Source organism: Marmota marmota, unplaced genomic scaffold (assembly GCF_001458135.2).
Source record: "Marmota marmota marmota unplaced genomic scaffold, marMar, whole genome shotgun sequence".
Taxonomy (NCBI): domain Eukaryota; kingdom Metazoa; phylum Chordata; class Mammalia; order Rodentia; family Sciuridae; genus Marmota; species Marmota marmota.
Window position 1 is genome coordinate 2,731,945 of NW_026000079.1, and position 15,695 is coordinate 2,747,639.

The 15,695-nt window shown below is 55.8% G+C and overlaps 2 protein-coding genes across 2 annotated transcripts in view; both read right to left on the reverse strand.

The window, feature by feature from the left end:
* Adam15 (ADAM metallopeptidase domain 15) overlaps positions 1 to 11,938 on the reverse strand; it is a 25,377-nt gene extending 13,439 nt beyond the window's left edge. The window contains 7 exon segments of the mRNA XM_015502650.2: positions 7,611 to 7,726; positions 8,097 to 8,218; positions 8,886 to 9,029; positions 9,127 to 9,343; positions 10,166 to 10,305; positions 10,601 to 10,729; positions 11,805 to 11,938. Of these exon segments, the coding sequence (XP_015358136.2) occupies positions 7,611 to 7,726; positions 8,097 to 8,218; positions 8,886 to 9,029; positions 9,127 to 9,343; positions 10,166 to 10,305; positions 10,601 to 10,661 (800 nt within the window). The 5' untranslated portion in view covers positions 10,662 to 10,729; positions 11,805 to 11,938.
* Dcst1 (DC-STAMP domain containing 1) lies at positions 160 to 7,554 on the reverse strand. The gene is made up of 8 exons (XM_048814764.1): positions 6,795 to 7,554; positions 5,507 to 5,606; positions 5,303 to 5,398; positions 5,046 to 5,172; positions 4,464 to 4,580; positions 3,323 to 3,465; positions 3,057 to 3,170; positions 160 to 466 (listed from the first exon to the last, which is right to left on the reverse strand). Exons 1-8 carry the CDS (start codon positions 6,833 to 6,835, stop codon positions 215 to 217), a joined length of 990 nt encoding a protein of 329 aa, XP_048670721.1. The 5' UTR covers positions 6,836 to 7,554; the 3' UTR covers positions 160 to 214.
* Positions 11,939 to 15,695: the final 3,757 nt, after the last annotated feature.

Below are 15,695 nucleotides of genomic sequence, written 5' to 3' on the forward strand. Positions count from 1 at the left end.
CCCTCCCGCGCTCCGGCCGGCGCCCGGCACCCCCTTAGGAGCCTCGCCTCAGGTCCGTGGCCCGGCCCCGTGGGGGTCAAGAGGGTAGCTCTCCCGACTGCCTGCTAGGCAGCGTCCAGCTCCCCGATCCCAGACCCCAGCGAAGCGCGGGCGGCAGGAGCCAGCAAAACGTTTTATTAAACGGGAAGGTGGGCGGAAGCCAGAGGTACGCCCCTCACTCCGCGTACTTAAGGTCATCGTTGCTGTCGCTGTAAGCAGAGGAGGAGAGCTCCTCGCGGGGTGTGCAGACCGGGCACAGATTCTTCATGTCGTTCCAGCACGACTGGCAGTACACGGCATCGCATTCTGGCGTTGGGCACACGTAGGACTCGGGTGTCTCGGGCGCCTGGCACACTACGCATCGCCGGCGCAGCCAGCGGCGCAGGAGCGGGCAGCGCTGGTGCAGGGTGTCCACCAGGTGGTGGCGCTGTTAGGAGGTGGCGGTGGTTAGTGCCAGTCCGGAAGTGAGAGGAAGGAAAAAGGGATGGCCAGGGGCTCGGGACAGGCCTGTCTGAGGTCCCAAGGACTAACGGTGCCCACGTGTTGGAGGGGACTGGGTTGAGCAAAGAAGACCCTATGGCAGTAGGTCCCGACTTCAGAATGGAGCCTGGACAGGCTGTGGTCTCCAGGGCCACCGTAGGGATATGTCAGAACACTGTCATTTGCATTTGTGAATCATCTTATTTTGTTCCCCCGGTGAGGCTGAGAAGTGGGTAGGGCAGACAGACTGACTATTATTATCCCCACTTAACAGGTGAGAAAGGTGACTCTCTGGAAAGATGAAGTGACTCTTCTAAAGGCATGAGGACAGTAAATCAAACCTGGCCCGATCCAGGTCCCCTGATTCCAAATGACAAGCCTTCTTATCTTTAGGTTCCCCACCTCCACACACCCTTTCCCCCCACAATTGCAAGGTTTCCTCTACAGGCCATTTTGTCAGGTACCTCTTTGCCTCTCTGCCTGCCAGACTACAGGAGTTCTCCTGGGTTTGGCCTTCAGAGGCTTCCATTATCTGTCTCTCTGTAGCCTCTGTCCTACCTCCCTGGATACCGCCTCTTCTGTGGGCCTTCTCCTTAGCCCAGCCCATGGCACTGGGCACTCCCTTGAGGTCCAGGTCTTTGCACTTAGTTTAGAATGCATGTCCCTTACAGTGTGTGTGTGTGTGTGTGTGTGTGTGTGTGTGTGTTGCTGGGGATGGAACCCAGAGCCTGTGCAGGCTACACAAGTGCTTGACCACTGAGTTACTTTCAGTTTACTTCAGGACAAGGTCATGGAATCCCAGGATGGTCATTTTTCCATCAGACATTCATTTGGTCTCTATTGTGTGTCACGGGGGACCAGGGAGGTTTAGGCACTGGAGGAAAAAGCTTATGAGCTTTCTCATCTCTGTGAACTTTGTGAGGGTTGACTAAACCAGTGTGGCTGCCATTCATTGTTCTGCTTATAATGCTGGGCCCTGCGCTGAAAGACTGGAGTAAATTAACTCAATTCATAAACAACTTTATAGGCTGGGGGTATAGCTCAGAGACAGAGGATGCCTCTTGTGAGACCCCTTCCATTCCCAGCATGGTACACACACACACGCACACACACACACGCACACCATGTATGGCAGATATTGTCATCACTATCATTTCTGTTTCAGGTGAGAAAATTGATGCTTGGAGAGTTGTTCATTTGCCCAGAGGTAGACAATGACAGCAAACACTCATCCGGAACCATGTCATGTAATCCTTACAACAACCAGATGAAAGCCAGGTGTGGTGGTGCATACCTGTATTTAGGAGGCTGAGGCAGGAGGATCATGAGTTCAAAGCCAGCCTCAGCAACTTAGTGAGGCCCTAAGCAACTAAACGAAATATAAAAAGGGCTGGGGATGTGGCTCCATGGTTAAACACTCTGGGTTCAATCCCTGGTACCAAAAAATAAAACAAAACCAGATGGAGTCGTTAACCACATTTCACTGAAGGGAAAAACCAAGGCACAGCAGTTAAACAAGGTGCTCCACTGGGAAGAGCTAGGGTTCAAATCCTTTATGGCATCTGCCGGCAACTCTGATCTCTAGTGAGAGGGCTTCCCCATTCTTCAGAGCAAGAAAATGAGGCCTAGTGAGGACCTTGGCCAAGGTCATACAACTTTTTTCCTAGGGATTTCCTAGGGATTGAACCCAGGAGTTCTTTACCACTGAGCCAGGTCCCGGCCCATTTTAGTTTTTGACAGGTTCTCACTAAGTTGCTGAGGGTCTTGCTGAGTTTGCCCAAGACAGGACTCAAACTTGTGATCCTCGGGCCTCAGCCTCCTGGAGTGTTGGGATGACAGCACGCACCCCGGTGCCCAGCTTAGGGCTCCTTAACAAGAGCATGTCGACTAGAACCTGGTTCTCCAGACTCCAGACTTGGCGCTGTGCCCATACGCCTCATGTGCCCGTCGGAGGCCTTCCTGACCCCCGCTTCCCCTCCTCTGAACTGCACTGAACTAGTTGAAGTCCCCTCAGCAGAACCAGTGCTGTGCCTTGGTCCCCTCTTTCTGATGAATCCCCTTGATTTCCTTGTGCCAGGCCGCATCAGGTCTTTTTCTTTTCTTTTCAAAGCTGGGGACTGAACCCAGGGTGCTGTACCACTGAGCTACATCCCAGCCCTTTTATATGTATATATATATATATATATTTTTTTTTTTTTTTTTTTTGAGACACAGTCTTGCTGAATTGCCCAGGCTGGCCTCAAACGTACAATCCTGACTCAGCCTCCTGAGAAATTAGGATTATGGGTATACAACTGCACCCAGATTCTGATCCGCTCTCTTCCTGCTTCCAGATGGCCCACTGACCATCTCACACTGGGCTAGTCCTGGGTCTGGGGATGGACACTGCTCTGACTCAGGAACTAGCATGAATCGTGACACTCAGTTCCTATAGGCCTAGGGCTCTGGTGGGAGCTTAGTGGACTGAAGGGAGATGGCCCTTGTCCCACAGTCCTCGGTGCCAGGCACAGCCGCGGGGCGCACATGGTTGGACTTACTGGACCCCTCTGCTGTTGAGCGCGCCTTATGATGAGAGTCCTCCTCAGTTTGGTGAAAGCTGCTCTCTTCCTCAATAGATCATTGTAGAGGAACAGGACCCGCTTCTTCTCTCGCTAGGGGAGGGAGAGCAGTTCAACGATGGTAGCAGTGTGGAGGGGGAAAATGGCGTTGTAGGCAGCTGTGTTTTGTAGGGAGCTGTGTGCGTGTGTGCGTGTGCATGTGCATGTGCGCGTGTGGGCCTGGAAAGCTCTGGGGAGGGTCATACCTTGGGGAAATAGAAGGCTGCAATGACCCTCCGGAGCCGGTAGCCGAAAGCCTGGGCTAGGCAGAGACACACCAGCAGGACAATGGGCAGTGAGGCCCTCCAGTAGGCCCTGGCATCCATGCACATGGGCTGGGGCAGGCAGGCTAGGAAGGGGGAGGCCTGTCAGCAGGTCAGGGCCATCCTGGTTGACTCCCTAGCCCTGTGGGAGGCGCAGAGCAGGACTGGATTCCCCTGCTCAACATGGAAGCTACTAGACCATCCGGCTGTTTGCTTAACGTGATACCCATCCTGAAAATCCACATCAGGGCAGAAACTTCCGTTGGACAGCACCGCTCTAGAGGGCTGGGACCTGTGGCCCTAAGACTCTAGACCCCCAGACTGGACTTTTCTGACCAAGCTCTCCTTGAGGATGTGCCAATTCCTCCAGCTCAAGCATGCCAGCCCCATCTCTCCACCCCAGGCCCAATCAGACCCTCAACTCTCTTTTTTTGGTGCTGGGGATCAAACCCAGGGCCTTGTGCATGCAAGGCAGGCCCACTACCAACTGAGCTCCGTCCCAGCCCAGTCCTTCAGCTCTTTACCTTGGATCTTTTGACCCAGTAACAGTGTCCACTTTATGCTGAATACAGCCCTTGCTGCTCTGCCACTGCAACCTATTTTTAAAATGGACATTTCTTTCTCCTCCTCTCTCCCTGCTCCTCCCTAATCCCTCCCCTCCCTAATCTCAGGGGAAACAGGATTACCTTTGTTCCCCATCCTTGGCAGAGTTATCTGTCCCGAGAGTACACACCCACCATAGGAACGAAGTCATCCAGACTTTGGGGATGGTAACAGAAGATCTCAGAAATGACTGTCTCCCAAATTAGCCAGTGAGTTACCACTCCGTGGAGAACACGTGGAATGTAGCCTTTGAGTCACCTCTTTAAAAAGCTCCCTATTCCTGCTGATGGGCAGAATCACAGCCTTTGGGACAGGAGTCCCTTGTGTTTCTCCTTTGCTAGCAAAGCAATAAACCTTCTTTTCCTTTTTCTCAAAATCATATCCTCATTATTGCCATTGGGCCACAGGAACCCAGCTCTCAGCAACGTCCCCCCCCCCCCCCCCCGCCATTCCTCTGATCTAAACTTCCGGCATCACTCACGCAGGTTGTTTGATTCCACAACTGTGTCTGAGGAGGTGTTCAGGGCCCCAATGGTTTTCCGAAGAAGCCGGGCAAGCATGGAGTCTCCCCCTACCTTCACCTCCAGTTTATGACTGCCTGAGGCCAGATGAGGGGGTCAGGAAAGAGTGGGCGTTAAGTGGGTAGAGAGATGGACAGGCCGGACTGGAGGTGGGGGAGGAGTCCATACTAGAAGTTTTGTTTGGTGGAACCCAGGAGTGCCCTCCCACTGAGCCACATCCTTGGCCCTTTTTATTTGAAGTTGCCCAGGCTGGGCTCTAACTTGGGAGCCTCCTGCATTAGCCTCCTGAGTCTCTGGGATTGCAGGCATGCTGGGCCTTGCCTGGTTTAGGACTTCAGGGAATCTTGAGACCCCTTCCTATTGTAAGTGTACAGGGTTGACTGAGGCCCATGTCAGTTTGCAGGGCTGAGATTTGACCTCGGGAGGACAAGGAGCCACAGGAAGCAGAGCAGAAGAAGCAGGAGGAGGTGACCGGGTGGGGCGGCTGCGTGGGGTGGGAGTTCCCCAGGGACTCTGCAGAGCCTGGGGGGGGGCAGGCTCACTGCGGAAGGAGTACTGCTGGAAGGAGTGCTGGCGGATGGTGTCAAAGACCGAGTAGAGCGCCCAGTCCAGCCCGCACAGCAGCAGCAGCAGCAGCGCAATGGGCAGCGTGCCCAGGAGCTCCTTCCCCTGCACAAGGAGCCCAGGGTAGGGCTGGGCCACCACCTTCCCTGGCAGGGAGCACCCTCGGGTGCCCTTTGCCCCCCACCCTCAGCAGCCTGTGGCTGCGCCCCCAGCCCTGCGCCCTCGCTGTCCTCACCAGGTTCTGCATTTCTTGAGCCTGGATGGTGGGCTTGAAGGGGAAGACGACAGTTTTCTCCTCAGCCTTGCGGAGGGGCAGCAGAGTCTGTTTACCCTGGAAAACAGCCCGACAGAGGAACCCTGGGGCCTTTGCCCTCTCCCCTCTGCCCTCCTGGAGCTGAAGCCCACAGGGACACACAGCAAGGCAGGGCTTAGTGCTGACCAGCTTCCTCCTGCGCTCGTCGATCTGACAGAAGTAGGTGCTGATGTAGATGTTGTCAAAGCGAATGTCCCCGTTATAGCTGTCCATGTAGGAGAAGCACCTGTGGACGGGTGGCTCCGGATGTGCCATCTTCCGCTCCAGGGTTCCTCACCCACCCGACCAGACACTGAGCCGCCCACCAACCAGGGTTCACTGAGCACCCGTAGGTTCTGGGCTCTGTGCTAAGCGGTGGTCATGACTAGGGAAGGAGGCTCCGGCCCTGCCTTCCAGCTGTCCACCCTCGTGACTGCTGAGCCACAGTGGCTAGAGGAGGGGAGGGGAGGCTTGGACAGAGGTGGGTGTGCACATGTGAGGTAGGGGCTTCGGGCATCTGGCAGGATGAATATCACGCGAGGCACAGAGACGAGACACTCCTCTAGGTTGCGGGAATCGCAGCGCACTGTGACTCCCACGTTCTCTCCCCAAGTCCCTGCCTCTCGGCTTTGCCCACAGCCCGTCTCCTACCTCAAGCAAAACTCATCCAAAGCTACCACTTTCCTTTTCCCTGGCTCATGCATGCACTCTCGCCCTTGCCTGGCTCCCCCTGAGTTCCACAGTGGTGTTGGCTTGTGGGCATGTGTAGCCATCCTTTATGTGTCTCCCCCAATCCCACACAATGCTTCGGTTCCCTAAGGGAAAAATGTTAATTGTTGGGAATGTATTCTACACTGTGAAAGTACATTGAATAAACTCGGTGAAGTGTGAAACATAAATTCCAATGCTATTGGTTCTGGGACCCTGTAAAAATCCCATCTTTGCCTGTTGGAAATACTATAAATGCAAAGGCAGAGTAGGAGCGCCCCCTTGTGGAGAGACCTACTGTTACCCTGCTGGGGCTTCCTGTCCCTTTGGAGTATGACCTCACCCAGGTAGAAAGCCTGGAAATGGCTTTTGACTGGTGCCTCCTTCCTTCCCTCCCCAAGCTAGCTCTGAGAACTGCTGTGCACTTGCCCTTCCTCCTTCCATCGCAGGCCAACTTCCTGCCCTCACTCAGGCTGGCTTCCTGGCTCCCAGGCTGCCAACTTGCAACCACCCCCAGCTCAGGGCCCTCCTGCAGGGCTTTCCACACTCTTCTGGTCATGTCGACTTTGTCCCAGTCCTCCACCCCCGTCTCTGCCCTCTACACCCTGCAGATAACCAAGAGCCTGTTCAAGACATCACCCTTCCTATCCTTGACCGTGGCCCCTCACATGCTGCCTTTTGGAACCCAGTTATGGCCCTTCCAGAGGCACCTCCTCAGGTCTCACACCTGTCCCATAGCCAGTTCCTGGTCCGGCCCTCAAGAGCCATCTCAGCCTTCCGGGTGTCTCTTTCACCACAGAACTAGACCAGGAGTATCTGGAGGGCAGGAATATGGCTCATTCACCTTTGTCCTCTCCCGGGCCCTGGGTACACACGGAACCATTCACTTTTCTGTCTCTCAAGCCTCATGAACAGGGACAGAGAGCAAGGGCCCCCATGGCAGCCCTTGCCTAGCCTCTGCCCGTCTCAGGCATTTGGGGGTGGAGACAGGAAATAGAGGGTCCAGAAGTCGGCAGGGAAACCGGAGCAGAGAGAGGCCCAGGGCAGCCCCGCTGGACGCCAGGCTGGGTGGGGTAGAGGACTTTGTTCTAGATGGAGGGACAGTGGCTGCCAACGCAGCAGGCAGGAGAGAATGAAAGCAAAATTGGACGATAAAAATGGCACAAAGTCAGAGCCAAGGGAATATGAAGGGCAAGAGAAAAATCAAAAGTCAGAGCTAAATGTTAAAGAAAAAAGTCAGTATTGGGATAAAGGCTGGAAGGAGGTAGATAAATGAAGACCGTTGCCCTTTTAAGATGGTGGGAACCTGGGTAACATTTCTTCCTGCAAAAATGCCACCCGTCCTTTGACTTTCTGTAAACAACAACCCGGGATCATAAAAAAGGCAAAACCAGAGGCAAATGGCACTGGGGCTCAGAGCCGGGGATGGGCTCTGTCCTTCCCTCTTGACAGCCTCCCTCAGCATGGGGCTCCCGCCCCGGGGGAGGAAGAGGCTGCTCACGAGTGGAGGACCAGCAGGAAGGCGCAGGACATCAGCACGTGCAGCAGCCCCAGGGCCCACTCCAGCCGGGCTTCTTGCCGTTGCACGAATTCCCGCACCTCCGTGCTCACGTGCTGCCAGCTCAGGTTGACGCCCAGCACCGCGGCCTGCCTCTCCTCCTGCGGGGACACGTGCAGAGCAGCCTCCTGCAGCCCGGCCACACCAGCCTCTTCCACGCCAGCCCCAGGAGCCTCCGGGGACCTTCAGGACTTGTCCCTTTATCTGCTCACCTTGTTCTATGACAGTCTTGCTCCTCTGCACCTGTATTAGCCGACACCGTCTCTACCCGGATGACCATTTCCTCTCCAAGCCAGGTCCATGCCCACCAGAGTCTCCGCGTGATCGCCCCACACACGCCATCGTCCCTCCCTCCTGTTCCCCTCTCACCCCCAGGCTCCTCTTACTTGGGCCTGTCTATCTTTCCTCTCTAATGCTGTCCCCCTTCTCCCTGTTCGCCCCCACACATCCACCCACGTCCGTGTCTCCTACCTTGATGTCAATATTGGCTGAAAATTCCTCATCCAGACCACGAATGGATTGGTTGAGGGAGTCGTAGGTCTGCCCAAAGTTGCCTTCCACTGGGATGCGACTGCGACACCAAACCTCCATCACTGACAGACGGTGGGACCAGGTCAGTGTCTTCGCTTGAGGCCTGCAGGCCTGGGCCTGGCTGGCCTGCCTGCCCTCCTGTGAGCCTCTTCAGCCTGATTTTTAGATTTTTCCGTCTCTCTGTCCGTGACGTTCTACCACACTGATTTCCTCCTACCCCCCACCTTTGGATTTTTCCTTCCGGAAACAAGGTCTGATCCCTGACTCCCAGTTTCACCTGTTCCTAACCATGCCAGATACTGATGAGGATTCCCCTCCGTACCAGCTCTGTTACCTGCTCCAGGTGCATTATATCCTTACGTCCTCAAAACCCCTAAAAAAGCCAGGTGGCGCACACCTGTAATCCCAGCAGCGTGAGAGGCTGAGGCAGGAGGATGGCAAATTCAAAGCCAGCCTCAGCAACTGAGCCCTAAGCAGCTCAGAGAGACCCTGTCTCTAAATAAAATACGATAAAGGGCTGGGGATGTGGCTCAGTGGTTAAGCACCTGGTACAAAAACAATGAGCACTATAACGTGGATCTTTCAGATGAAGAGGCAAAGCAGGGCTTTGGCTGTAAGTCACTGGGGTCACAGAGCTGGGTGGGTCCCTCTCCACATGATTGCTTTCCTGCCTCACACCTATGGAGGTCCCCTAGGACTCGGCTCCCCACCCTGCTCTCACGTGCTGACCCTTGGCAATGTCACAGAAGAACTTGAACTTCATGGGCAGGCAGAACAAGTGGTTGAAGAGCGGGACTGAGATTCGCCGCATGCACTCCTTATGCTTTTGGTCAAACCAGCGATGGCAGCTGAGTATGGCCCGGTTCACCACATCTGCAGGAAGGGGTGGCGGTGTCTGAGGTCCCCACGCCCTGACCTGGCCCTCGGCGCTGTGGCCTGCCCCTCCCTGTGCTCCCCGGGGCTCCCTCACAGGAGCAGCGCAGCTTGGTCTTGAGCTCATACATCTTCTGGGTGGAGAGGTGGAGTCTGGAGCGTGGGGCCCCGCGGGCCTGGGCACCTTGGGCTGTTTCTTCCGAGTCCGCGGCATCCTCAGGAACGAAGCCAGCCTCACTATTCACCTGGGCATCCAGGTCCTCAAAGGAGGTGGAAATGTTCTTCGTTTCTGCTTTCAACGATGCTCTGCTGCTCTGGGGTTGGAGGGAGGAAAGCAGGAGGCGTGGGGTCCGGGGCTTCTGCTCCCCAACCTTTCGTCACCAGGTCATACTCGGGCCTACAGGGAGCTAGCCCACGGCTCGGCCTCTCCTCCCAGCGGCCCCGGGGCCTCCCCTCTCCCCAGCTGCCCACTGACCTCCCAGGCCTCCAGTCCCTCTCAGGCTTCCCATTCCACATCCTTACTGGTCCTTGGACTTCTCCCCTCAGCCCTGACCTCTCAGATCATCATGCCATCTGAATCCCCAACTGCCCAGCCCTGGGGTCCCATCTCCCCAACGTCCCTTCTCTTCAACACTTCAAAGCCTGCTCTTCAAAGCCCAAGCGCCATTCCCAACATTCTGGTTCACCTACTCGGAGCTCGGCCCACTCAGGTATTTGGAAAGATCCGTGGGGCATGTCCTAACAAGGGGCAGGGGTTTCCTGGAACTCGGAGCCCCAGGACGGGGCATTTTCCTTATGTGCGTGGGAATGGTACTGGGACTGAACCCCGGGTGCTTGTCACTGAGCTACATCCCCAGCCCTTTCATTTTTTTTATTTTGAGACAGGGTCTCACTAAGCTGCCCAGGTAGAGCTCAGGCTTGTGATCCTCCTGCCTCAGCCTCCTGAGTCTCTGGGATTACAGGTGGGTGTCACTGTACTCAGCAGGTCTGGGCATATTCTGCAATGTTTGGGGACAGTTCTGAAAAAAAAAAACAACAAACAAAACCCCAGAAACTCGCCGTATCCCCACTAGGAAACTGCAAACCCAGGCCACAGGGAAAGGGACCCCCAGGCCTCGTCTGTGCAGAGTCCTGACCAGTAGGTCCTTGAACACTGCTCGCAGGGGGGCTGTGGAGATGCGCCAGGCCGCGCGGGCGTTCTTGATCTGATGCTCCACGGTGCAGCCCAGAGATGCTATCACTTCATTGAGGTTGTGCTGCAGATTGGCCACTGGCCCTGGAGGAAGAGGCCCCGTTGGTCACTTCCCTGTGGGGCCAGGACTTTCTCAAACGCATCCCTAGCTCCTCTGTGTGGAGCAACCCCCTCCTGGCACTGTGCAGTGACGGGCCAAGAAGCCTTGACTCTTTCTCCTGGTCAACTAGGGAGGTCCGGGGGTGGGGGGTTAGGGACACCCTGTGAGCTGCCACAGCTCAGATTAGAACCACCCCCTCTCTTTTCTCTGTCACCAGGCCCGGTCCCCATGGGACGTTCCACCCAGTGTCACTAACTGGCGCTCAGGAACACCCCTCACCTGCGTAGATAGCAGCCAAGGCGTATCCCAGGATGAACAGCCTGCCCTCTTTGCCCAGCATCTTGGGCACTAGCAGGAGGCTGGCACAGCGGACGTGAGGGGACGTCCCCCAGCCTAGGGCTCCCAAGCCTGTCAGGAGAGCCCAGGGGATGTTGAGGCAGGGTGAGGAAGCCGCCTTGCCCGCCACGTTTACCAGATCCCCTACCTGTCCCAACTCCCTTCTGAACTGGCCACCATCCTGCCCTGGCCCCCACTGGCTCGGATGGCCCTTCTGGGCCACTCATTCATTCAACAGCCATTTACAGAGTGCCCGTCTCTGGAAGGGCAGGGAGAGGGGGCTAGAGACAGAAGCGTCATGGTCGCTGCCTGACGGGCGTGTGTCTGGGCGTGCCTGTGTGTGTCAGGGAGGGAAACACTGGAGTCACACTTACTCTAAGTGACGAAAGAGCAGAGGACAAGAGGAAAATTCTGGAAAAGGCCCTCGTGCTCAGTGATGGAGAGAGGGCAGGGCCCCCCTCCACACCTACATCACTCGGTCTCTGCCCTCCGGGAGCCCTCCTTCCCGTGCCCTACCCGTCCTGGTGGGTTTCAGCAGTGTCACCTGCGTCTCACTGTGGTCTCAAGGAGACAGTGAGCTGCCGAAGCTCATGACCCAGGGAGGAGACCTCAAGTCAACAAATGACTCCCAGGCTCTGAGCCAGGAGCCAAGGAGGGCGGGATGCTTCTGCAGGGATGGGTGGGGCCGGGGGTGGACAAAGGAGAGGACGTGTCATCTGGGCCTGGAGATGAGTAAGTGTTGTCCACAGGCCCAGATGACATTCCAGGCCCAAGGCCCAGCTTAGGCTGGTCAAGAACGCTAGAAGGTTCCTGTGCCCTTGGCAGGGTGTGCTCAGTGGTGGTCAAAGCAAAGCCCAAGCCCTTAGACGTCCTTGTTCCATCTCCACTGTCCTCTCAGGGTCCCTAAGACGTCTCACAGGGACAAGAAACTTCCTTGTTGTGGTGGCGCCAGGGATCAAACCCATGACCTGGAACTTCCCGGACCAGGTGCTCTACCTCTGAGCACCCGCCCCAGTCCCTGGCTGACTAGGTCCCTTCTAACTGGTCTTCCTCTTCCCCTCTTGCTGCTTTACCCTTCCATTTTCACAAAGCTGTTCTAGAATGATCCTGTTAAAAAAAAAAAAAAAAGCATAAATCGGATCCTAACCGTCCGGCCTGGAATCATCCGTGATTTTCTTCCCTGCTGGTGGGTAAAGCCCAGACTCTTGGACAGGGAAGGCCCCTAGATCTTGGCACTCGGGCCCCTGCCCACCTTTGGAAGTGATCTCATGCTCCTCGGCCGTCGCCCGCCGTGTCCACCCACCTGGCTGCCATTGCTCCTCTCAGGTGCCCTGGCTGCTGGGCCGGCATCGCCCCTCCCCTCTTCCTCAGTGCCAGCCCCACCTAGTCATACAGGTTTGTGGCAAAGCCCAGCGGGTGCCACCCTGCACTTTTCCTGCCTTCTCTCTTGCTAACACAGCTTGGGTTTTGTTCAAGGGCAGCGGCCTGGTCCTGCCCTGGCCCCTGGGGGGTAAGTCTGGACCTGTCTCAACCAATCACGGTATTACGGGACATTGAAAGGGACTCGTCCTGTGCTCCTGGTCTTGTGGCCAGAGACACCAGCTGAGGACAATAGTTGACAAATAGTTGCCCTGTGTTTCAACAAAAAAAGCCCCATGGAGCTTTTTGGTATCTTTTTTAGGTTTATCAAAAGAGAAAAACCAAGGCAGGGCACCATGATGCCCACCTAATCCCAGGGGCTGGGAGGCTGAGGCAGGAGGATGGTGAGTTCAAAGCCAGCCTCAGCAATTTAGCGAGGCCCTAAGCAACACAGAAAGAGCCTGTCTCTAAATTAAATTTGCGGGGGGAGGGTGGTGATGTTGTGGCTCAGGGGCAGAGCGCTCGCCTAGCAGCCTAGCACGTGTGAGGCACTGGGTTCGATCCCCAGCACCACATAGAAATAAACAAATAAAAATAAAGGTGTAAAAACAGGGCTGGGGATGTGGCTTAGTGGTCAATCAGCCCTAGGTTCAATCCCTAGTACCAAAAAAAAAAAAAAAAAAGGGCAAGATGAGTCTTTCCTTCCCCCACCAGCTAATTTATATAAAAAGACCAGAAATGTGAGTTTTCTCAAAGAGTAGAGTGGTTGGCATGGGCAGGAATCATCTATGGAGAGAATGGGTGTCACATGGGCCTCAGTGGAGAGCCCAGGGCAGGGAGAGGGCAGACACGGTGCCCACTGTCTCATTCGGCAGGCAAGGGGGTGAGCATTGCCTCCAACACACGTTGGAAGATGGCAGCCTGGAGCCACCCGTGTGGCCCTGCAAGCAGGAGGCAGCCTGGGGGGGGGAGGACCCCTAAGGAAGGAGGCGAAGGGGGCTTCCTTGGAGCTTATCCAGATAGAACCGCCCTCTGCAGGAAACTGGGCCGCTCAGCTACACACAGAGCCTCCAAAGAGACCATAAATGGGCTCTGAGAAGCCGGGGCTGCCTGCCACTCGGAGGGCCCCGGTGGAGGAATTGTATCAGCCCTGGTGACTTCAGACTTTGTCCCCTTTCCTCTGATTCTTCTAATCTGCTTTCTGACATCAGAAGAACCAGCAAGGGAAGGAAGCGGAGAAAAAAGTGAAAGAGCAGCCAAGCCCCTCCTCACCGCAGCCCCCCACCCGCAGTGGGCCAGGCTGAGCAGGGGGGGGAGGGGGGACACTGGAGAATGGGTGTGACCTTGAAATCCTGATGCAGAGAAGACTGGACTGCTTAATCCCTAAAAATAAAGCATGAATGTTGGAGCAGGACTGGGTCTTCCCCAAGAAAGTACCTGGAAAGCTAAGGGTCTGTGGGAAAGGTCATTATAGAACATGTGTGAACACGGTGGTCAGCGGAAAAGTGGTTTTTGTCCAGTGCAGGGGCGCATGCCTGTAATCCTAGTGACTTGGAAGGCTGAGACAGGAGGATGGCAAATTGGAGGCCAGCCTCAGCAACTTAGTGAGGCCATAAAATAGCTTAGTGAGTCGCTGTCTCAAAATAAGAAATAAAAAGGGCTTGGGATGTGGTTCAGTGGTTGAGGGCCGCTAGGTTCAATCCCTGGTAACACACACACACACACACACACACACACAATGCAGTAATTTGTTCTGTGGTCTTGGTCTTGGCCTTCTGACCAAAGATTCTCCTTTATTCTTTCAATAAATTGGTGGCACTGCTAACTCCGTTCCTGTTGCATAGGACAGGTTCAGGAAAGGGTGTGCCTTGTACTGATCAAAGAGATGTGAGAGAAAGCCTGCCAGGGAGATTAAAGGGAAATTTTCCTACTTCCATAAAAGGGATGTAAGAAAGGGAAACTCCTTCCTCTCTTTTCTGGCCTTTCGTATGGCAATGTGATGCCTGGAGTTGCTGCAGCCATTTTGTAACCTGAAGAGGAGTGATGGATGGATTAAGATCAACAGAGAAAAGAGAGAAGGACCCTGGGTCTGTTTCTGTTGCTGTCTGTGGTACTGGGGATTGAACCTGGGCCTCGATGCATGCTAGGTTAGCATTCGACCCCTGAGCCACATCCCCAGCCCAGGAGCCTGGCTCTTTGATGGGGTTGCTGAGCTGTTTAATGATGCACGCTCCAAAACCACCGCACCTTGAACCTCTTCGTTAAGTGAGATAATAAACTTCCTCTATGGTCAGACCACTTTTAGGTGGGTTTTCGGTTCTTGCAGTCCAGCATTCCGATGTCACCTTCAGGGCCAGAGAGCTGCCTGGCGCGTGTGACCCTCTACCTCCCTCTGTCCCCAGCACCACTGTGTGTCAGGGGTCACCCTCTCTGACTTGCCTTCCCTAACCGCCCTTCAGCCCCTTTCTGTCACATTCCTCAGTTCATGCCATTTGTCACCATCAGAAATGCTCTCTTGGGGCTGGGGCTGGGGCTCATGGTAGGCGCTCGCCTAGCAGGCGTGAGGCACTGGGTTCGATCCTCAGCACCACATAAAATCAAAATAGTGTGTCCGCCTAAAGCTAAAGATACATAAATAAATAAACGTTAAAAAAAAAAAAGAAATGCTCTCTTTCTTTCTTTGATTTCTTTCCTCTTCTGCTGTTTGCCGTCCTAGGACTGAACCCAGGGCTTCGCTCACCTTAGGCTAACGCTCTGCCACAAGCTCGACCCCCCCCCCCCGCCAGGAGTGCCCTTCTGTTTATCGCTCGCTGATGGTCACTCTCTCCGCTGGAATCAGTGGGCGCCTGCCGGCCTGCCCGTGGCTCAGCCTCGCAGACGCTCAGGGATGCTGAATGAACGAGTGGACCATCTTCTCAGGAGGAGAAGGAAAGGCCAGGAGCTCAGAAGAGAGGGGGGTGAGGAGGGAGATGGGGTTTGCACTATCGCACGTGGCAGTCGGGAGTCCCTCCCGCTGTGGGGACTCCCTAAGGCCCAGGACAGGAAGGTGCCTTCTTATGTTGGGCCTCTTCCCTCGGGACCTCCCCCTGGAGGCCTAGAGGAGGCTGACGCCACAGAGGAACCAAGCTCTGATTCCTTCCCAGCAACCAAGACTGGGCGGCTGCAAGCGCCCCTGCAAGCACTGACCCACCAAGCCGTAGATGGCCACCATCTTCTGTTCCTCGTAGATGTCCATGGGGTTCACCAGGAGCTGGAAGAGGCCTAGGGCAGGGGTCAAGTCCAAGGTCAACCGACAGTCCTGGTCCAGTCCTGTCCACCCCCTGACCTTCTGCCTCCACCCTCACCTATGGCCAAGAGTCCCCCAGTGCCTGCTCCCAGCAGGAAAGCAGTGACCGGAAACTGGCCGGGCAGGCGCCACAGGAACTGGTGACAGGGGGCGGGCAGCCCCCAGCTCAGCAGCCGGTGCACAGCTGGGAGGTGCGGGGTGCAGCTCTCAGCTCCCCCGACCTGGGTGGGCTTCCTGGGGCGGGACTTGCAGGGGAGAGGCTGGGGGAGCTGGGGGGTGGCGGTGGGACCCTCGGGGACACTGGAGGTGTATAGGGACCCTGGAGAAATGGGGCAGGAGGGAAGGGGAGGAGGACAGGGCTGGGGCCTGGGTGAGGGGGTGGGGACATGGAGG